At 40.7% G+C, this 22,670-nt stretch overlaps 1 protein-coding gene and 1 pseudogene across 1 annotated transcript in view; both read left to right on the top strand.

Moving 5' to 3' along the window:
* The window catches only part of LOC145409029 (beta-glucuronidase-like), a 57,081-nt gene extending 35,930 nt beyond the window's left edge, over nt 1-21,151 (top strand). Inside the window, exons 8-15 of the mRNA XM_080279595.1 lie at nt 1,405-1,613; nt 3,844-3,987; nt 6,469-6,641; nt 7,049-7,192; nt 11,028-11,112; nt 17,711-17,887; nt 19,494-19,641; nt 20,988-21,151. Coding sequence (XP_080135721.1) covers nt 1,405-1,613; nt 3,844-3,987; nt 6,469-6,641; nt 7,049-7,192; nt 11,028-11,112; nt 17,711-17,887; nt 19,494-19,641; nt 20,988-21,151 — 1,244 coding nt within the window. The remainder of the gene's footprint in view (nt 1-1,404; nt 1,614-3,843; nt 3,988-6,468; nt 6,642-7,048; nt 7,193-11,027; nt 11,113-17,710; nt 17,888-19,493; nt 19,642-20,987) is intronic.
* Nucleotides 400-518, top strand: LOC145409145 (5S ribosomal RNA; annotated as a pseudogene).
* Nucleotides 21,152-22,670: the final 1,519 nt, after the last annotated feature.

Raw genomic sequence — 22,670 nt, 5'->3', positions numbered from 1 at the left:
TAACTTCCAGTCCAATGGGGTTATACCATAGGTTTCCTGCACCGTTTATGTTTTGTGTGCATCTTACTATGGCATGTGCTGTGCAGGGCTCCAGTATGTATTTTATAATATGTGAGTTTATTCTATGTGCGGGGCATAATTATGTCAACTGTGGTTTCATCCAGCCCGAAAATGAGCTGGTAACTGAGAAGATCTGGGTAATGTCTTGTCTAAGCATGGCGAGGTGAACTCAGTCATCTCAATTATGGATGTCGGAGTGACAGCTTGTGATATACTGTTCTGATAGAAGTGTTATATACCCCTGCATATGGAATATGTATTTAAGTTATTCCATTTTCTTTTGTTCTTTGTGTAATATTCCTCGGTTCTTTGGCTGTTAATTTTCTTTATTTTATTATTATTATTATTTATACCACGTTGAGTACACCGCTTCCCGTCCGATCAGCGAAGTTAAGCAACGTTGGGTCTGGTTAGTACTTGGATGGGTGACCGCCTGGGAACACCAGATGCTGTTGGCATAACGTTCTCCCTACGTGTCAAGTGGGGTTGGTGGAGGATTAGTGCCCCTCCCTGTAAAACAATTAACTCTGAGCCCTTGGCCACCCTGTTTGGGATACATGGCGTCTGGCAATGAATGAATGATGAAAAATTATTATTATTATTATTATCATCATCCTTCCGTTTTCATTTCACTTTAATCTCGCCAGTGCTGATTCTGTGTACCCAGAAATTTTTTGAGTTGAATCAAACGTTGTGGATATGTTGAGGGGCCACTCAAGGGAGTGACCATTGTGTGTGTGTGTGTGTGTGTGTGTGTGTGTGTGTGTGTGTGTGTGTGTGTGTGTGTGTGTGTGTGTGTGTGTGTGTTTTGTATCAATACTTCAAAAGTCAAGGCCACATGGCTGGGTCAACTAGTATTTCTCCCATATAGACCAAACTTGATGGAATGGTTCAAAGTGAGGGAAGGATAAAGGGATTCGTTTTGAGAACAATCAAAGATCAAGGTCACAGGAAAAGGTCAAAAGCTAAGGTAACAGGGTAAGGTTACCTCAAATACTTTTGATGTGTTTTAACCAAATTTGGTGAAAGTGCTAAAGGTCAGTCAGAAACGAAGGAACTTCATCTTTAGAACGATCAATCAAAGATCAAGGTTACAGAATAAGGTGAAATTCAACTTGTTAGTCGGCATGTTAAGAAAATAACTACAACAGTCTTACCCTGACCTAGGGTGGGAATGGAGGTCCGGATGATGATAATGATGATGATGATGATGAAACTTGATGAATGGGTTGAGGATTCCACTTTTCATTTTTCCAACACTTTATATTCCATACCACAAGTATTCATGATTTACCCATATCTTGTATATACTGATATTTACCAAAGCTGTATGTACACTGGCAGGAATTATTAAGTACTCCATTCAACATGTCTCGACCTTGACTGGACGCCGGCAAGCGAAAGGTGTTTTATGTTCTATCAAGTTACTGAATAAGACGGGAGTTCATGTTGCCAGTGGTGTCGGTTGCCAGGGCACCATTGTGGTAACAAATGCCCAGCTGTGGTGGCCGTACCTTATGTCACAAGATCCAGGCTACTTGTACACTTTACTGGTAAGTACTTTAGTACCTGTTCTTACTATACGTATCTTTTATTTGCATGAAATTTTTGTTTTTCTGCATTTCTTCGAGTGATGAATACTTAATGACTTTTAAAACCAACATCCCTCCTTTAGAAGATAAGTATTTCATTGCATTAGGGTGAATGATATAATGGATTCAACCATTTCCAAAAAAGAATCTTGCATTACATTGATTTTCATCCTTTGTCACTTTCTGTTTCACCCACAGGGACGGTCAATATAGTACTTGTCAATAACTGTGTCACTCTTCTCTCCCTCCCTCACTCACTCAATGAGTTATTGTACTTTCTTGAATGGGATCCAGCCTTATGGGAGGAGTGTTAGGAAAAGTAAATTTTGCATTTTGGTAAACCTCCCCCTAGGGCAGGCTTCAGGCATAATGGAACGCCCATGGGCTGCTCCACAAGGGTGTGGTAGCCCTCGTGTGTCCCACACAAAGCTGTTAGGTACAGCCAGTTTTCTATTTAAGATTATGAATTTTTGCCCAATGATGAAGCTCTCTTCCTCCATATTATATGCATGGTGGGGACCTCGAAGGTCGTCCCCTGCAGGAGGGGTGGGGACGATCTCGTTGGTCTCAGCCAAATTCGTTATGCAAGGCCAGTCTTTTATATGATAAATGTTCGCCCCGGCCACGTTTTGGGATGAGTGGAATCGTAGAGGATCGTCCCTCACAAGGGTAGGGGCAGCCTCCGGTGGTCCTGGCAAAGTCATGATGCATGGCCATAGTTTTTAACATAGGACCACTAATTTCTTTTCATAATGGTAGGCACTTACCCTCACCCACGTTTTGGCAGGGTGGGACCCCAGATAACTACCCCCGATGGACTAGTGAGGAGGGGCAACTCCCAGTGAGGACGGTGCCATAGTTTTTGTTTTACATAAGACCATGAAATTTTGCACAATGGTATACCATAACAAGGGCCACGTTTTAGGCAGAATGAGACCCCCCCAAATGCCACCAACACTGGCGGTGACCCCTGAGGGTCTTGTCCAAAGGCTTCATGCACGGCCATGATTTTTAAGCTAGGGACACGAAATTTAGCATACTGGTAGATGTTCAGCCCAGCCAAACTTTAGATAGGGACTGTTCCCCAGTGGCCACCCTCCACGAGTGAACTGCCTCCAGGGAGGACAAAGCCAAAATTGCTGACGTAGGCACACGAAATTTTACACCTTATCCAGGACCAGATTTCATAAATAGTGGGACCTTTGGGGATCGTTCCTTCGCCTCCCACGTAAGTAATTATTACTTTCCCCCTACAATACTGCAGGAATGGTTCCGACTATCAAAAGTGTCCTCTGTCGTGTTCATATCTCATTCCTCCACACCCAGTTACACTGATAAGCAGAAGGCTGGAGGAAATGGACAATATACACCTTACGCCCTCTTTTTTTTTCCTTTAACACTTCCTAAATTCTTATACATCTATATTTTCAATGCCCAAATTGCAGTTTTTGAAATCACAAGAAAAAACATACAGTAGCAGACCTGTTGTTCCTTTCGAAGCTGTTTTTATTAAAACTCTTTGCTCTTCCTGTAACCTGTGTTCCGTTTGTAAGCATAAACTATCCCATATTGCCATATTATCCACTGTTTTCTTGCTTTTTCTACCTTTTTACGGAACTTTTTTAATTACTTGGTACAATGACAGCTTTTATTTTACATTGTTCTGAATGCTGCCACATGGTTTTACTCTGTTCAGGAGAGATCCCTCAGTCCTAAGGGGATATAAGCACTCTCTACTTGCCCCATACAGTATGATGATGGCATATCACTGCATTTAGCTGTCATCAAATGAGTTTACTAAGTTTAAAGACTTAGGACGAGGTCATAGACTTTGACCTCATTGATAAGGGACTGAACAGGGAGGCTGTTGCAGATCGAGCAACGTGGAGAGCCCCCATTAGGTGGCCATGGCTGACACATGCAAGCATGTTGGACCCTTCATAAACGAACGGGCTAACGAAAGAGGAAATTCCTTCCCTCCCCTTCTCCTTTCCACTCCCCCGCTTCCTCCCCCCACTTCCCTTCCCTCCACCTTCCCCTTCCCTCCTCTCTCTGTTTATTTATCTACTTCTCATTCTTCATTTTCACAGTCTTCCAGCCCTCTTCACAGTCCATCCTATCACACATTGCCTTCATAAGTTCTCGTGTGCCATTCTATTGCTGACATTCATATGACTTTATACTGGTACAGGTAATGGTGTCTGACGCTGAGGGCAACTTAGACGTGTACCCACAGAAGGTTGGAATTCGTACTCTTGGCTGGAATTCGACAACTCTGACAATCAACAATAAGCCAGTGTATTTGCGAGGCTGTGGAAAACATGAAGATGCTGATGTGAGTTTCCTAAACCTGATTCATGATGAAATATTTGGTGTATGAAGCTCTCAGTATTTATTTGTATGATTTGCACTACTTTGAGAACAGTTATTTTCTATTTGTCATTAACTACCGGAATCACCCGATGGAAACAAGCGAGCGAGTTTCTAACTGGCTCGCTTGTTTCCTTGCTAAAAATGCTTCTAAAAAATTGGGACTTATGTACAGAGTTCGTGAGTTCTTCACTGACGAGCGGATGGCCACAATATACAAAAGTCATGTTCGTTCTCAGATCGAATACTGTTCACCACTGTGGAGTGGATGTGGAGCGGTTGCATGAGGCAGTTGGACAAAATTCAAAATAAAGCCATTAGATTAATCAATAATCCTGCCATTATGCAGGACCTTCCTCCATTATCGGTACGTAGAGATGTTGCTTCTTTAGCATTATTTTATCGATATTTTTACCGTAAGTGCTCTGACAAGCTGGCTTCAATTGTGCCTCCCTTTCACATTTTCTCCAGAAATACTCGGGCAGCTGGGAGCGCCCATGAATTCACACTCTCTCCCCCGCAATGCAGAACCTCTGCTTATCAAAATTCATCTATCCCCAGAACTACTACTCTCTGGAATTCACTTCCTGGGAGTTGCTTCCCACAAACATTTAATCCACTTCAATTAAAATGCAGTTGTTATAAATATTTTATGAATGGAGGATGCCTTTAGGCATATGGACTTATTTTTTTTCCTTTGTTTTTCCTTCCTCCATTCATTATCTAAAGAAAAAAAAAATCTTGCCTAGTGGATGCTGGGGAATATATTTCAGATGAAGAAAGGCTGAGATACTGGTGGTCATTGGCTCCAGGAAGCCACAGAAGGGCAAGAAAAAACATGCTTTTATCTAGGAATTATCTTAATCTTGGTTACTTGAGATTGGGGCTCTGTGTTTCGTTTTACGGTATTGTTGAGATAACCTCTTCCCGGTTTAGTGAACGTACTACTTAGGTGCGAACCTCCCTTTCTGGTGAAACTCTTAGTTAACTAGGCACTCAGCACGGAGAGACCAGTGCAATGGTGGATTTTACAATAACATCCTTCATTTGCTGACTAGAAGAACTTAGTGACCTTAATGACTCTCTTACCTGTTCAGTTTCCCTTCTTACTTCAAGTTCTCTGTTTTCCTTCTTCGAGGCTACGTAGGCGTTAAAGAATGAAACCACCACTCCGCTAAAATAAGGCCTTGTGCAAGTTTTTTTTTTTTCTTCATGGGTCAAAGTACTGCAAATTCCTTATTGAGAGAGCGTTCCTTGATAATGTCTCTCCCTTCATTATTCCCCCCCACCCCATTGGTACATTGATTAAACTGAATGCGTTGAGTGAGCTTACGCACTAAGTGATGAGTGGATAGGGACACTTGTTTTCCACCACAGCTGTTACCCTCTCCTCTCTTTCCTTCAGCACATCAGGCTGAAATAAAAGGAGCGGGAAGGATGAGGAGTTATGTGTCTTGCCTCTTTGGTGCATTTGGATCCATCTGTGACATCAAGTCTGATCTTTGTATATTCTGTTTCTGATTTCTTTCTTACATTGGCTATGATGTGCACTGTCCACGACTCATCTAGGTCCTCATATTACTGAAGTTCACGCGGCAAACTTGCCTCCATCTCTGCTATCTTTTCGTTTGGTAGGATCCAATGATGGACCGGTAGATCTTGGAAAGAAAAGAGCTGCATTTTTAAAAATTCTGTCATGAAGATTTTAATTCTACTATGGTAAGAGTTGCAGCCATCCAATATCCATTAATTAAAGTTCCTTTTCGTTTTTGCTCCTCATGCTTCAGATGGCCAGTTTTTCTTCTATGTCCTTTAGAGAAGGGGAAAACAGTACCCCTTGTAAACTGTAGATCAGTGACAGGTACAGCTACCTTCGCTTATGAGTACTACAGAGGTTGGTGTGTTGGGGACTTATGTGGTATCATTTACGTATTTGCTTCTCGTGTGTACTGTGGTCTGACCACTGTTATGGGACTGTTCGAACAGCAGACGTGAGACATAAACAAATACACCAGTGCCACATGAGACCTCTAATATCCCCCACCCCCACGTCGTAGTACTTTTATGTGGAGGCAATTGCAGATGGAGCAACATGCACCACTGAAGATAATAATCTGTGAAAACAAAGTTTCTTCATATGTTTCTGGTTTCCTGCAGTCAGTACCACCCTTTGCCTCATCCTTTTTAGGTCAGAGAAAAATTCCCAAGCTTCATTCAACCAGAATGATGAGATGTATGTGGGAAAGACTTATTTCATTCTGATGGATAGATTCAACTCATTTATGTCCAAATGAAAAGGGATTTTTTTTTTTTTACACTGAAGAACGCTTACTTTTTTTTTGTATTTTCAACGGACACATAATTTGAATGCTACTGAAACTTTCCGTGGTACCATCCATAATTTTACCAGGTCCCAGTAAGACAGATGTATCTTTCTTCCTCTTAGATTCTAGGGAGAGGTGTTATCTACCCATTAATTGTGAAGGACTTCAGCCTGTTGAAGTGGCTAGGCGCTAACAGCTTTCGCACCTCACACTACCCCTATGCTGAAGAGATTATGGACATGGCTGATAAAGAGGGCATCATGGTCATTGATGAGAGTCCTGCTGTTGGCCTCAGGTAAGACTTCATCTGAGGTACTGATACGATATTATTCTCTCTCTCTCTCTCTCTCTCTCTCTCTCTCTTCTCTTCTCTTGCCTTCTCTTCCTTAATAACATCTGCAACAATATTAGTCTTAGTTTGTATTTTGACTATATTTGTGCTAGTGATGGCTGTGGGGCTAGTTACCAAGCCTGTAGTCATATTTCACTCATGGTAGTACCTCCCAGGGTCGATGGTAGTCACCCGTCTGCGGGCTTATGAAGTATATCGGTATCATATGAATTGGAAGAGGTAATTAAATAACAGTATACATGTAAAGTATGATGTATGATTCTGCAAGAGCTTAGGACGGAACAGTAGAGTGATGAGATAAGTTAGAAGATGAGGAAGGGTGTCTCGATTTTTTATTTTTATTTTTTCAGTGGATTTGGGGAGGTGCTGATGAAGAAGCACATCTCAGTAATGAAGGAACTAATAAGGCGTGACAAAAACCGGCCTAGCGTGATCATGTGGAGTGTTGCCAACGAACCCGAGTCAAAACAGCTTGCCTCCAAGGATTACTTCAGGTAGGGTGATATTTTTCCTTGTTGCAGTGGAAGACAGTCAGGCCATGTGCCGGTTTGTTATGTATTCCAGTGGTTAGGAATTACTGAGAAATGCCATTTATGTATTATTACAGTGCAGTATATTATGGGATGACATTTTTTTTTTTTTATATCAACTAGTAAATTATTGTAATTAAATACTGAAGTACAGCATAATTCTTTGCTGGGGTGGTGATTTGGTTACGGAATAAAGGTGGGTGATTATATGGATGATTGCAAAGAAGTTGTATTTATCATGTGACAGAATCAACGTATTTACCATGAGTTGTGTGATTTGGAAAAATCTCTTTGACAGGTATCTATAGTATTTGTAATTCGATCTGCCCACCTGTGATAAACAAGGATATTATTTCTTATAATATGTAGAAGGATGACAAACGTAAATGTAGCTGTTATACCAGCACTTTCACTTATCATTGATTGTTCCCCAACTTCAATTGTTAGTTACCTCCACTAATTAAGTGATTATGCAGTTTTAAAAATTGTTAGCTTTGATGCCACTGTCTAGAGATGTTTATAGTCAACTGTAAATATCCCCATTCAGAAATTATTGAGTACTTATTTGTGTATACAGCACACTACAGATAAAATACAACTGGCATGAGTAATGGCTTTCAAATTATGTTTTTTTTTTTTTTTCAGTTGTGTACCAGATTTTGTATACAGTAAGGTATAATCCTCAGCTTACTTCATATTTCCTGTACCTGTTGGGTTTCAGGTTTAAAAGAATGTATATGCAGTAATGTAGTTAATGCCACCCTGAGGTTTGATGCAGCACCATATTACTGGTGTTCTCGCAGTTGACAAAAATGAGGACCTGGCAGTACGTAATAATTAGCTGCATTTGTAGCATTATTTCAGGGGTGGAAGCGCCCACAATTAACTCACCCTATGTAGTGCTGCCTTCGGGTGACTAGGCTGAATGACACGCCAAATGATTTCCTGTAACCCAGCAATCCATTTAGTACAATGGATGGTCACCATATAACCAGATAACGCTAGGTAGTTTTTGCACTCGCGAAACGAGAGGGGATATGTTTTGATGGACGTGTGTGTGTGTGTGTGTGTGTGTGTGTGTGTGTGTGTGTGTGTGTGTGTGTGTGAATAAAATAATTCAAACAACATTTATCCGAGCTCAAAATCCAGTGGAGGGGTAGATGGGACAGCCAAGGGGGGTTGCCTATTTTTTATTTTTTTTCGAACAATGTCAAACGTCAAGGTCACATATCAAGGCCAACTTAAACAGCTTTTATACGAATTGCACCATATTTTGTAGAAGGGTTCAGGGGTTGAAGTAAACTTTGCAGATAAGGGCTACAGGCCAAGGTCACAGGCAAGGTCAACTCAGTCAGTTCGTATCTGATTTGGATCAAACTTGGTGCATGTGTTAAGTTTGAGGCAAGAATGAAGTATGGAATTCACTTTTGAGAGCAGTCGGTCATACATCAAGGTCACAAGGCAGTTGTTACATTTTAGAGTGCTCCTTGTCTAATTTCACAGCTTGGCCATTTCAGACCGCTAATGTTGCCATGGGTGTCATAGCAGAACATCATTATACCACCTTGCCAGTAGGATGGCAGTGGGGAAGAAATGGTTCACTTCTGCGGATAGTGCAGTTAGGATGTTCATGCTTTCCCGACTGAATATTACTGTTCGTTTTGAACATAGAATAGACATGGGCATTTACTGTGCTGGTTGAGACTCCTCCATTATGCTCACCCCACCCATATTTCTTGCACCTCTCCTCCACTGTGATACTCATGTAGGTTTTTTTTTTTTTTTTTTTTTTTTTTTTTGAGGGGGGATATATGGGTCATGAGCCGTGAAAGAGTTTATTTAATTTTGGTGTTGCTCTGAGTTAGATTCCCGGTTCAGGACTTGGTGTGTGTGTGTGTGTGTGTTTGTGTGTGTGTGTGTGTGTGTGTGTGTGTGTGTGTGTGTGTGTGTGTGTGTGTGTGTGCGCGCGTGTGTACCCAATAGATATTTCAAAAAGTTATTGATGGATTTTAGTTAAATTTTGTGGATATGTGGATCATGTGCCAAAAAAGAGTTGATGGAAATTATCTGAGTTCTTTGGTATTGGCGTTGTAGGAGGTATGCTCTCTCTGAATGCGTTCATCTTGTTTCTAGTGTGTCTACACCATAAGCGCCTCTAATTGCTATCCGTCTCTTCATCTTACCTTTATGTAGCCTATCAGTAGACCACATTCTCTGGGTTTATATAAATCTCCAGTTAGGTGCTTGCCTCAGGGTAAAACCATTTAATATGCCCGACACAAGTCAGTATACAACTGGTTGACCTGCCTCAGTAGTTTCTGATGCAGCTAACCACTAGCCACTCGCTGCCTATGGTTCACATACTCACAGCTGTCTACTATTAATGTCCTTTTGATGTTGTCGTCAGTCTTAGGAGGGGCTTGATTAAAGTTCAGTGACTGATTAGCATCACTGGTCAGTGATAACAGTCCCCCTCCCCCTCCCACTTCTGTACATTAAGATACTTACGTACAGAAGTGGGGGGGGGGGACTTCTACCCAGAAGTACAGAAGTGGGAGGGGGGAGTACTTCTATCCAAAGAATTACAGTATAATAAGTCGCCAATGCATCACCAAAACTACTACCTAAACAAGTCCCATCCATTCCTTAAGAGTCAGTAGCTGGGTTGTCAACCTCAAGCACATTACATTCGACATACGGCTTGAGCTGCGCTATTAGCACCAAAAGTTGCCAGCCTCATTGATGAGTCACACTGACCCAATCCTCGTCCCTCCCAGTTTCTTCTTGAGGAGATACCAGGGTCCTTTACAGAAGTAGAATGGTATTCAGCCAAGAGACCTTTCCATACTAAGCCCAGTCTTAATGGTTAGCAATACAGGAAAGACCCACTTCATGATCAGCTTACACTGCTCAGAAGTTGATAGTAAAAAAATAAATAAATAATTAAATAAAATCACTAAGGGACAGCTATACAATGAGTTCAATGAGGATAGGTCAGGAGGCCAACCAAACTTACTCTTAATTGACTTTGGTTAACCTTACCGATATTTGTCACGGTACATACTCACATCTTATAAATTTATTATATCTTATGAACCCCAAAATACTGAATGATTTTCATATTAATAATTCTCTAATGATCCAGTTTCATAACTGTGGCACACACTCATACAATTTGTCAACTACTCTAGCTGACCATAAGCAATACTGAGGGGTACCGAGTTTAATTTTCACCATTTATTTTATTCGCTGTGAATTGTAAGAAGGTAATGCCCCTGTGATGCCCTCCCAGACAAGGAGTCCTTCCCACCCTCCTTCATGTCACCTCGCTCTCTACTCTGATCTACTACTTTGTCTTGGGTATAACAAATGACAACCAGTGTATTAGCATAGCAAAGCGCCAGGGTCAGTATATCTAAATGCCCTGACTAGCTATGCCACAGCCACTAAGGGAAGAGGTGCACACGGTGTAGGTGCCTTGAGTGTAAATTTGATGAATTTCATTTACATTTTTCTTTTTTACCAAATAGTAGGAAAGGAGATGGCTTGGAGAAGAATGGTAGTTACCAAAGCACTACATACCTAGGGCTCTCAAATACAGCAGCTAGTTTTATTCTAAACCCCTCCAATATAGATACTGTATTTGTATATTCTTTTGTAGTCTTCCCAAGTCTCTCATATGGCAATGAAATGATTGACTTTAAAAAAAATCATGGTAGTTTCTCCTAATAATAATTATTATTTTTGCTGTGAGACAGTAACTGTAACCATTCTTGATAGTTCTCTCTTTGACCCCCAGAGCAATTGTTTCTGCTACTAAGTCTGCTGATTCTTCTCGTCCAGTTACGGGTACCATTAAACACTTCAGTCGGAAAGAGCACGCTGTATGTCCTCATTTATTTAAATATTGGTTGTGGCTTTTTGTACATATTATGGTTACAGAGTTTATACAGTAGAATTTAACATTTTGTTAACCCATTCTGGAGTACTTAATGAAAGTTGACTACACTCTAGTATGTCGAAACATTTGCAGAAAAAAAGTGAGAGTAAGATGCGGTCATGCTGTATAAGGAAAAATAGCAAGCGCAGTGACTGAGCAGGGTAAATATGAAATAATTTTGGTATGATAATAATTAAAAGAAATTACTGCACAGTTTTACATCTTGTAAGGTACTTTTCAACATCCTGCAGTTCTCTCCATTTTACAGGATACGCAGTAGAGAGATTTGACAGTGAAGATGAAGAGGACAGAGTTTATAGTTAATGGGGGTGAACAGGGGCATATTAGTGGAGAGTAATCAGTGGTTCTGTACCAAATACAGGAGTTGGGTGGATCTATAACCCCAGTACTAAAACGAGGCTCGAGCTGGACTGGGGGCTTGATTCGTTCTTAAATCGGTTTGAGACACCCCTGCTAAAAATCGATATGCCAAAATAAGGCTTTAGCTTATCAGAGACTGGGTTGATGCTCCCAGGCTCAAATTACGAGTATCTCTGAGGGGGGGTTGAATCTGACTTGAGTGTTGTGGACTTCTGAATTCATGATTCTGTAGAACAGAATGTTTTTTGAATGATGCATAATTGATAAACAGCCCTCAATGCAATAATAGATGGTGGCTGCGTAAGAATTTTAGCAAAACAAGACACACACACACACACACACACACACACACACACACACACACACACACAATTTGTATGAGTCATTTTTCACTACTTGATAGATGCTTTCCAAACTGCACGGTCTCCTGCAGCATTCCAGTTAAGTTCCCTAGTCTGAGGTCCCTTCTCAAGACCTTTCCTACTCCTTTATTCTTGTCTTAAACCCGAAGAATAGTTATATTAGTTATAAACTATTCTATAGCAAACAGCCTCGAAAGGACCAATAATTATGTTACAGTTTGCTTTCCTTTGTACTCGTATGATTTCATTCCGTTTCTTCCATGGTCTGTCCAACAGGGTTTCTCCCAGTCCCATGTCCATGCCTGACCATGCTTTATCCAGTTACTCTCTCACACTCTCTCCCCATGTCCATTCCATCTTAACCAACCCATGTGAACAACTTATCACTCAGTACTTAGGAGTCCTCATAGCTCCTTCAATCCGGTGCTGGAGAGGGACGTCTTCACGTGGTGACATTGATAAAACCGGGCAGTTCACTGTTCGGCTATACAGACGCCCCTCAACCCCCTCCCTGTCCCCGAAAAGGAGGATAGTGAACTTCATGAGAATTCAGTCTACAGTTCATATACGAGTAGATCACGTCTAGATGAGCCTGGGGCAAAAACAGCAAGAACAACAACATCAACAGCTTCAGCCCACTGACATTTTTTTTTGTAACAGTTAGTACAGGATTAGATGATATATATATATATATATATATATATATATATATATATATATATATATATATATATATATATATATATATATATATACACACACACAGAGTTCAAATGACGTTTCATGCAATGAAAGGGTCAGTATAGTGTACATCCAACCCCTCCAGTTCAAGATGCCTTTCCCTCAGTGTGGCAATACACTTCCAGCATGCCATTCCCATTTCATTATGCTTAATTTGTGAACATCTTCCTCTTATATTACCCGTTTCATAACCATACAGCATCATACTATGCCCGTATGTCTCTCTCTTGCTCGCAGGCACTGAATGAATTAAATACAGTCTATGTTTTTTTAGTTACTGCAGAATGGGTTAAGTACTGGTAATTTGAGTTCTTGCTTAATGGAAATCAAAATCTTTATTTTCTTTCACTTGTGCAAGGTTATGCATGCCAGTGATAACTTTTATTTTTATATTAAACAAGGAATTTGTACAGGAAGTGAACAATTGCAGTGCTTATAATGATTAATTTTGTTTGTTAGTATCTGCTATGTATTTGTTTACCCTGAGTCTTTAGCTTCACACGTAAGGCATGATCTTTGATAGCTTATTGCTTTTTACAGTCTGGTATTTTTTACCACTCCAGGTAAGTTATTGCCAACATATTTAGGAAGGGGTCAAAACCCCTATATCCACCTCTGTGCACAAATTGGTGTTTGGATTCATTTTAATACAGCCAGAAGTTGTTGAAGAGAAAGATGCATGAACAACACAGTGCCCGTGAGGATCACTGAGGGGAGTGGTACTCTAGCACTTGCCCTGGCACCAGAGTGTTCTCTACGGGGTTTGCACTGATTGCTATGCATCCAACAAGGTTGTTGTATCCTCGTTAAGAGTCGGTACTTCTTTCCTGTCTTCTCATTTTCTATTTCCCTTCCCATCTTTTCTCCTTTGCTCCTCTTCTTGGCCTCACCCCACTTCTCACGAGTGTCAGAGATGCATGTTGACAGAGGGATAGGGGGTGGTGGGTAACTAGGAAACAGTGAAAGGAACTAAAAACGTAGTAGACGTGGAGTCTGTGTAGATGGCGTATCTTATTTGGGAATCTCCTGTAATATCTAATAGGGCACTGTTAAGAACTTCAATAGAGCAGAGGGCATTGTAACTGGGGCACCAGCTAATGTCTTCAGAGCCAGTACTGATACTAGCCCAGTTGATCTGTGAAATGTTCAATACTTTACAGGAGATGAAAAGATTAGGAAGAATGAAGTCGGTTTGGAAGTTAATGAATAAAGCAGAGTGATCAGAGGGGCCTGAAGGAGAGTCCACATCAGCATCAATAAGTCCAGGCACGTCTCTGAGAACAAAGTTTAGGCAGTTGTCCGAAACATGATTTAGACCACATACAACTTGTTCACATCCAGACAAATCAGCAAAATCCAGGGTAGCTGGACCGCACTGATCTGTAGGCGAAAGTGAGTCAAGTCGTTGAATCATGAGCATTTAGCTCACCTACAAAAATGACTGCTGCTTTCGGGTCAGATGGCTGGATGTTGACTGTAGCAGTCAAAGACAATCATAAGTACTGTTGTCATGATTAGGATTTCGGTATAAAGGAGAAAAACTGTTATATCTACTAGGAACGCTGAATAAAATGATCTCATGACATATACACTCATGAACAGGCAGACGACAAGCATTTAAGTCTGAGGGAATATAGGAAAACTCTGGGATGCACGTAAAATCTAAAGAAAGAATTGGGTGATGCCCATATTCTCTGATCGAATAGGTTATGTGTTGAAAAGTGATCCAAAATGAAAATAGATGACATGAATTTTCTGACATCATGTGCACATGGAGTAGCCGCAAAGCTGGCCAGCTTTATAAATGAACACAATAGCTTTGAGACTGAGAGGTAGGGCAAAGTGTATGTGATTATGGTCAAATCCAAAATCCATTAGGATTCATTGGTTGAGCCGTCTGAAAATACAATGAAATTTTTGAACTTGATAGAAGTAATGATGAGTTGGATCTGATTCGAGGGTCAGAATTTTGATAGGTTTCGACTAAAAACTACCTGTTCGTTATCTGTAAGTGAAATCTGGAATAGAAAAGTCTGTGACCGACGATAAGTATGGGGAGAAGTTTTGTTAGTGTACTCACAAGGCATGGCATGGAGTTCTGACATTCGGGCTTCTGAGGCGAAAGCCACCAGAAATAGGACCATGTACAAAAGTCAAAGATAAGAAGAGATGGAGGAGATGGGGTAAATGAAAGATCCATGATTTTCTGCAGAGACAATTGAGGTGAAGGGGATGAAGAGGGACGATGATAAAGAAGCCCCACCAGAGTTGAAAAAATGGCTCTTGGGAGAAGAATGGAAAGTCTGCTTCTCTCTCCAGATCCGAATCGAACAACTAGGAAGAGGAATCAGGAGGGAGAGGCGATGGATGCTTAGAACGAAAGTAAGGAGATCTTGTTTGGGGAGGCGGAGCCGGGAAAGGGTAGGGCCTAGAATAGGAACCTGGGGTCAAGATGGGATCCAGAAAGGAGTAAAGACCGGGTATACGGTCCAACAAGTTCAAGTCCGAGACATCAGTCAAGGCCTTCTGAAAGTGATGAGAGAGATCGGGAAGAGAGGGATCCCGGGACTGGGACTAAGCCGCCTCCACATGGAAGTGGTTAGACAGTAGAGGTAAGGTGGGGACAGAAGCCTATGAAGGTGAAGGTGAGTGGTGAAGACTGTAACTGTCGCTGGCCGAGAAAATGAATAAGGATGAATGAAGACAGTTAATGAAAAAGTCTGCTTTCTTTTCCTTTTGGACACTAGCATCATGGCATACGTTTACTAAGGTACAAGCTGCCTGTCGTTTAGAAAGACGCAACACCTTAGATCTAGAACTTTAACATGCGAAGTACTTGAACTGTATTCAGCCTCTGAGGTAGGTAGATGATGCTACTGTGTTGGATGGGACGTTTGTGATTACTGTTACCTTGATGTCCAGGTACTATGTGGCCAGTCCGCAGACGAGGAGTGAAGGGGTTAGTCCAAGCCAGTGTTTGCTCCTAGTTTTAGGCATACTTTTCAGAATTTTGTCTCTTCCTATAAACAGAGGAAGCAGTTAGGCCAACTGATTCCGGGTGAAGATAATGTATACAGACTGAGCAAAGGTAAGGATGTTTTTATCGATGTCAAGATAGAGAGGTCCATTTTTTGTCTTTCACATTATTACGTTAAGTGGACAAAAAAAAAAACATAAGGGTCATCACTTATGTCTGAGCAGCAGATAATGGACAGAGGCCCATGTCTTAGTTAGGGGCATAACAGCCACAGCTGTTGGTAGGAGCCACTTACACCCATTGCACCTCAAGATTAAAATGGCTCCAGACATGGCAGAAGGAGCACGGCATTCAGTTCTGATGTTCAGTGTTTCAAAATGAAGCTATGCACCTTTCCATCAGGCAGTGCACTAGCTGCACTGCTGGTCTGGTCCGCTCGTAATGATTAAGTAATATATAAGGCAATAATAAACCTTAAGAACTTGGAAGAGGAGCTTGGATTCACTTCTTGAGAAATTCATGTCCACCACAATATATGTCACAGTGAACTGATGGCCTGAATGTTGGCAATAACACCACCAGTATTTAAGAGACATAATGAAGCATGGATTATTGTGGTAGGAAAATGCTCGAGATGTACAACTTTGGGGTAACGTCTATGGGTGGAACGTCTGAGGCGTAATGGCGTAAGAGAATGAGCCTTAATGAGGGAAATCTTAGAATGGACATATGAAAGAAGGACGTCTTAATAAGGGATGCTTTTGTTTTAAAATGTGTTTAAACGGGAGGAAAGGTCTTAAGGGGAAACGCAATAGGGGAATACTTTAAAAAAGGGATGCCTTGGAAGGAAAATGGGTCAGAAAAGAGTATGTTGTATAGGGCATAATACCAGAAGAAGCCTGGAACTCACTGCTGACAGGCCTAGGAATGCCACCAAGGGCAGGGACTACAACAAAGACAGACTGCAGAGGCGGGATGCAATAGCAAGACACATGGAAGGGGCTGTTGCTGTGGCACTAACGACAGGCCGATCCCAGGCTGATCAGTGGTCAGTGGAGATGTCTCACTGAAGTAAGGGAGTCCCACTTAGAAGGAACACATGATGAAGAGTCTATACAAAAAAAAAACGAAGCTCCATAAGGCCACAGAAACGGCACACCGACTGGGCCATAAAAACGGGACAGTGACAAGCGGCAAGGCAGTACTCAGGAACAAACATCGCACACAGGAGACATACTCCACGGACAAAAGTTGCAAGTATCGCAGGGACAGCCAACAAACGGGAGACGCTGCATCCCGAAATGAATGGATTTTGAATTTGGCTTTTTTTTTTTTTTTTTTTGCTTGGAGGGAACAATCTTGCAGGTTTCTAGTCTTTGGTTCCCTCTTCCTTGCATTTAAAAAAAGGAAGGAGGTGAGATGCATCCAATTGAATCCATGCTGACCATCCGAGTGCACATACACGAAATCAAAAGGCCGAGTCTGCACTCAGAAAACAAAAAGGAGGAACGTAAACATACGGAATCAAAACTAAAATAAAAGGAACAAGAGTTTACAGGATGTGGAGGAATAAGGGAAAGACAAAGAGAGAAAGAAGAGAAAACAGAGCAACCCAGTGGCTGTAGACAATGAAGGAAAAGCACATAAAAAGATCACCCAGAATTCATAGACCAGGCCAAAAGAGGAACTCACGACGTGTTCGCGAACGTATCCTAGCATGGCGTAATCAGGGCCAAAACACAGAGCTGCTTCCCTGAGGTAGATCCCGATGGCAAACTCAGAACAATGAAGAAAAAACAGCTGACCATCGTCAATCACCGGGCGTTTGAACACCTGGGCAGACAGTGCTGCAGCTGATACCAGGGTGAGGTCCACATTATGGATTTGACAATGTAATAAGCTATAGCTTTAGTAGTTTACTGTACAGCATGTTGATGTTCCTGAGTCTGTTGAGATAATGAAATAAATTTCTAAAATACCTATAAATTATATTACATGTCTCAAAGATAATCTGACCGTGTATATATATATATATATATATATATATATATATATATATATATATATATTGCATCTCCTAGGTTGTGAACTTTGATGTGATCATGGTGAATCGGTTTTTCTCCTGGTACATAAACATCGGCCACCTTGAGCTCATCAAACAACAGACTGTAAAGGACGTCTCAGAGTGGCACCTCCTACATAACAAGCCTGTCATGATCTCAGAGTATGGGGCTGACTCACTGGCTGGATTTCATATGGTGAGTGCGCAACTAAGATTATGTTCTTTGGGAGTTATACTTCAAATAACTTGATGCACACGGTACTTTTGTTCTGCCATTAATCTAATCACAGAATGAAAGATAGTTTTAGCAAAGTAAAATTAATAGATGTTGGCTTGTGCGTTGGGTTTAAAATGTGACCCACTGAATAATTTTTACAGAGCTAACTACTGTGTGACAGTACTTGAGAGTGTTACAGCAGGGAAAGAAATGTCTTCTCGGTAGCACCTGTCTATCACAGTGACATAGTTACTGGTGAAAGAGTCATTTCAGCAAAGCCATAATTAACGGGAAAGGTGCTATAACTTTACTATATTCAGAAAAAAGGAGAAGGGAACTTGCCTGAAATTTCTGACGACTATAAGAAACTTTTCCAGCTATATCACAGGAGCCAATCTCCCTCAACAACACCTTTCATGATCTGGCCACCTGTGCAGCAAGACACTATATTGTTTGGTGTCTTCTCATTCTCTTTTGTATAGTGTTTTCCAGTTGTGATCTTTCCCACTGATTCTGCTTTGTTCATTGGCATATTTTGGTTATTATATGGGTATTGAAAATATTTAAGCATATGCCTCCCAGACTGGGCTATGTGAAGAAGTGCAGGATATGACTGGGATGAACTGTTACTTGTGGTGTCAGAACAAAATAAGAGAGATCGTGAGGTTGGATGCCGGGTGGTGATCTGAACTGATGGTATGGCAGGACAAGCTAATTGTACTCGGCGATACATGGTGGGCAGCAAGCCACACTGGGACTGTGGATGGTGACAACCTGCTCGAATTTTTGTGATGTATTAATAAGGAATAGTGTGGTGGTAAAAGTCAGATTAATCATTTCATAATTTAAAAAATTGTGTCAGAGGTGAAAACGATTGGATGAGAAGAGAGAAAGAAAAAGATGCACTAGTATGTCATGTGAAGAAGTGTTTGGGAGCAGATGACCGAATAGTAAGGATGCATATCATGGTAAGATGTGGAGTGGATGAAACATCCATTTTTCTACAAGCAATTCGTTGGACGATATCATGAAACGGATAACTATGAACGTGAAGAAGGTCAAAGTGTGCTTGCCGTGGAATGAGAGATCGAGTAATGGCTTAACTTAGAAAAAATGATAGAGTTAACAGACTGTATCAACAGGACGGATGACTTATGTATTAAAACTCTGTATAAATCTTTACGTATGGAAGGAAGCCTCATAGGAATAAAACACAATGAGATGTAGTGAAATGGATGAAGGGAAAGACAGTAGTTTGAGATGATGTTAACATATTAAAAAAGATGTGGTTAAGTTCTGGGATCTTAAAACAAGATTTAGGATAATGCTGGATGGGAAGCATCATTTGTGGTACGTAAATCAAGAGTGGGAACAATGCATCAGTTAGAATAAAAGAAGAAATAGATATGTAACTAAGACAGTAGGACAAAAGTCAGTGGGAGAAAAGAGCTTGGGGATTATTTTGCCCTAACCATTCCATTTATGTAGGATCTCAGAAAGAAGCAAGGCATCAGAGATAATACTGGAGATGATAACGATAATATGACTCTAATATAATATTCGATTCATAAGAGTTGCATTTCAGGACCCAACATGGGCATGGACTGAGGAGTATCAAGCAGCGCTCATGGTTCAAAATTTCGAGGCATTTGACATCTTGCGTGCCAAGGGCTACTTTGTGGGAGAGATGATTTGGAATTTTGCTGATTTCTCTACCCCTCAAGGAAATTTTCATACCCCGAAAGGTGGTGGCAATACCCTTCTAAGTAAGTCAATACGCTGAGTTGTTTTACAGTTAGAAATGACAAGGATATTTTTAACACGACCTTATTTCTAGGGCATCAGAGAATACTTGTATTGTGCTGAAAGAAATAGTTTCTCTCTCTCTCTCTCTCTCTCTCTCTCTCCCCTTGAAGAAAGAAAGAAACAATGACTTTCAAAATCGAACGCGGCAGATGAGGAATGGGTAGGCTCTATGTTTTCAGGTAGTTCTATTACCAACATGGATATAGTGAATGAGTGTGTAAGAAAGTGAGGTATAACTAGGTAACTGACAGGGGGATCATGCTGGTTGGATGAATTACGTTCAGATGCCCACATGATGAGAATTTGGTACCCTCCCACCCCCCCGTTTTTTTAACCGGATAGGTGAAATATTGGTTTTATATAGTAGGTCATAAAAAAAACATCTATAACGAAAAATATCCCCCAACATAATGTGCAGATGGATAGGCCTGTGAGGTGAAGGCAGGATTCTGGAGTCTTGAATAGCAAGTGAATGGGTATCTGACCCATTTCCTGTTGATCCTTCTCCCTCCAGCGTGTCTTCTCTTACCATGTTTTATGGGTCCTACCTCACCCCACTTGCAGGTGGGAAAAAGAGTTCAGGATTTGGCTATGATGATAATGATGTTGATGAATACTATCGCTACTACTACTACTACTACTACTACTACTACCATTACTACTACTACTACTACTACTACAAATATTACCATTATTATTATATTACTACTACTACTACTACAATTCTTGTTTTCATTTCTACTACTACTACCACCACTACTACTATTGCTTCTACCACCACCACCTCCGCCAACGAAGTTACGGCCTGTATTCGCTCGTGTCTGTCGGCCTATCTGTGTGTTTGTGAACTACTGTATGTATATCAAAAAGTTGTTACCGGATTTCAGTTAATTCTGGTGTATAGGTGCGCAGTGGGTCGATTAAGAGTTGAATTGATATTTTGATGGATCCGGATCCGAATGCGGAAATAAATAATGAATTTCTTGTCGTCGGCGGAGGTAGCATATGCGTTCTCCGAATTTCTGTAACAAAGCAGACTAAGACCGTAGAATTAACTGACTGACTATGTGAGACCGTAAAATTATTCGTCTGGCAAGGAAGACGAACTACAGCGGTAAATCTTGAATTTTATTGGCGTTGGCGGAGGTATATGCTCTTTGGGCACTTTATAGTTAGTTATAATAATAACCTTCGGTAGAGCATGTTGTAATGGAAAAGTTAAAGTCTATGGAATTTCTCTAAAAGATTATCTACTATTCTGCAGGCCTTCCACGTGCGGGGAGAAACAGGAAGGGAGTATTCACCCGCAATCGACAACCCAAAATGGCTGCTCACGTTCTGCGTTGCCGTTACCACCAGCTTGCCAATGTTACTCTGGCTGATAATCAGAATGCTTTCTGCTATGGATCTGTTCTCAGTGATGTTATGTTGAACTAATACCTCTCAGTGCTATACCGTATTATGCGTGCAGTGCTGTAATAATGTAAATTTTATAGTTAATTTTTCATTGAAAGTATGATACCACATTTACTATTCCGGAATTATACTGTATAGTTTCATCATTACTCATGTACAGCACTGCTCACATGATACCGCTCAGAGGTATGCAACAGGTCACCCTCGCTTGAGAAATATGTACTAAGCAACCTAGCCCTGGGACCCTATGCTCCTGATGAGTCGGTAGAGGATTAGATGATAGGTGGATAGACTGTAATACAGTAACATAATATGAACCGGGTTATAATTGTAGTTACAATAATAAACATTTTTAAAAATTTTATATTCATATCACTTGAATAATGTGGATAACTTAGAAAAATTATTTTTGACGTAGTGTTGCTGATTTCTATGTCAAAGAATTCTGATATTAAAAAGGTTTTTGGATCCTACTGTCTTATATGTTTAATATACTGTCTTTGGAAAATTTATTGGTACAGTTAAGGAATCAGCCAGGTTGGTCAGTATAATGCTGACTTTTATACAACCCAAAGGAATGATCCTCTCAGCATCACGAAAGCAATAATTAAATCTAAGTACTGTACTGACTGTGGATTACGAAGAGGATGGCTTTGTTTTTCTTTTACAAAATTGATGCTTTGTTTGCATATCAGGCAACTAAGAACAATGGTGGGGTACTATGAATTACGTCTAGTATAATATATAAGTTATCTTGTATGAAGAGTACGGTATGCAATAAAGTAACTAGACAGCACTCTGAGGGCGCATACCTCCGTCAACGCCTATACCATACAACACACATCTCCACCAAAATTTAATTAACTCTGCCCTGGCCCATGACCGATATATCCACAAATTTCATGGAAATCCATTAATAATATTTTTATATACGTTGTATACAAACACCAAATTTTAATTAACTTTTCCTTCACCCATGACACACATATCCGCAATGTGCACAATTTTGGAATCTACATTCATTCACCTCCGGAGCAATGGGTCTCACACACACACACACACACACACACACACACACACACACACACACACACACACACACACACACACACACACACACACACACACACACACGCATAGTTTACCGAAAAAAAAAAAAAAATATGAAGAAAGGGAGGACGTGAAGTGAAAAATGAGATGAAAGAGGAAGGAAAAGAAATATGTGAAGGAAAGGGCGGAAGGAGAAATGAGAGTAAGCACGAAGGCAGGCAAGACAAAAAATGAAGATGGAAGAAAGGAAAGCAGAGAGAAACAAGGAGACAAAAACTAATATATACCGTATATATATATATATATATATATATATATATATATATATATATATATATATATATATATATATATATATATAAGAAAGGCAGGCAGGTAGGTAGGCAAGCAGGAAAGTAAAGAGGACAAACAAGGACTTGGTACGATGGCTAGGGTAGCAGACAAGTTACAAGGTAGTCGGAAGTCAGGCATTGAAGGTGGTGGTCAGGCA

Source organism: Coenobita brevimanus, chromosome 79 (genome assembly GCF_032717465.1).
Source record: "Coenobita brevimanus isolate Jiangsu-jjx chromosome 79, ASM3271746v2, whole genome shotgun sequence".
Taxonomy (NCBI): Eukaryota; Metazoa; Arthropoda; class Malacostraca; order Decapoda; family Coenobitidae; genus Coenobita; species Coenobita brevimanus.
The sequence above is the reverse complement of the archived record's forward strand: the minus strand, read 5'-3'. Positions and strand labels throughout refer to the sequence as shown.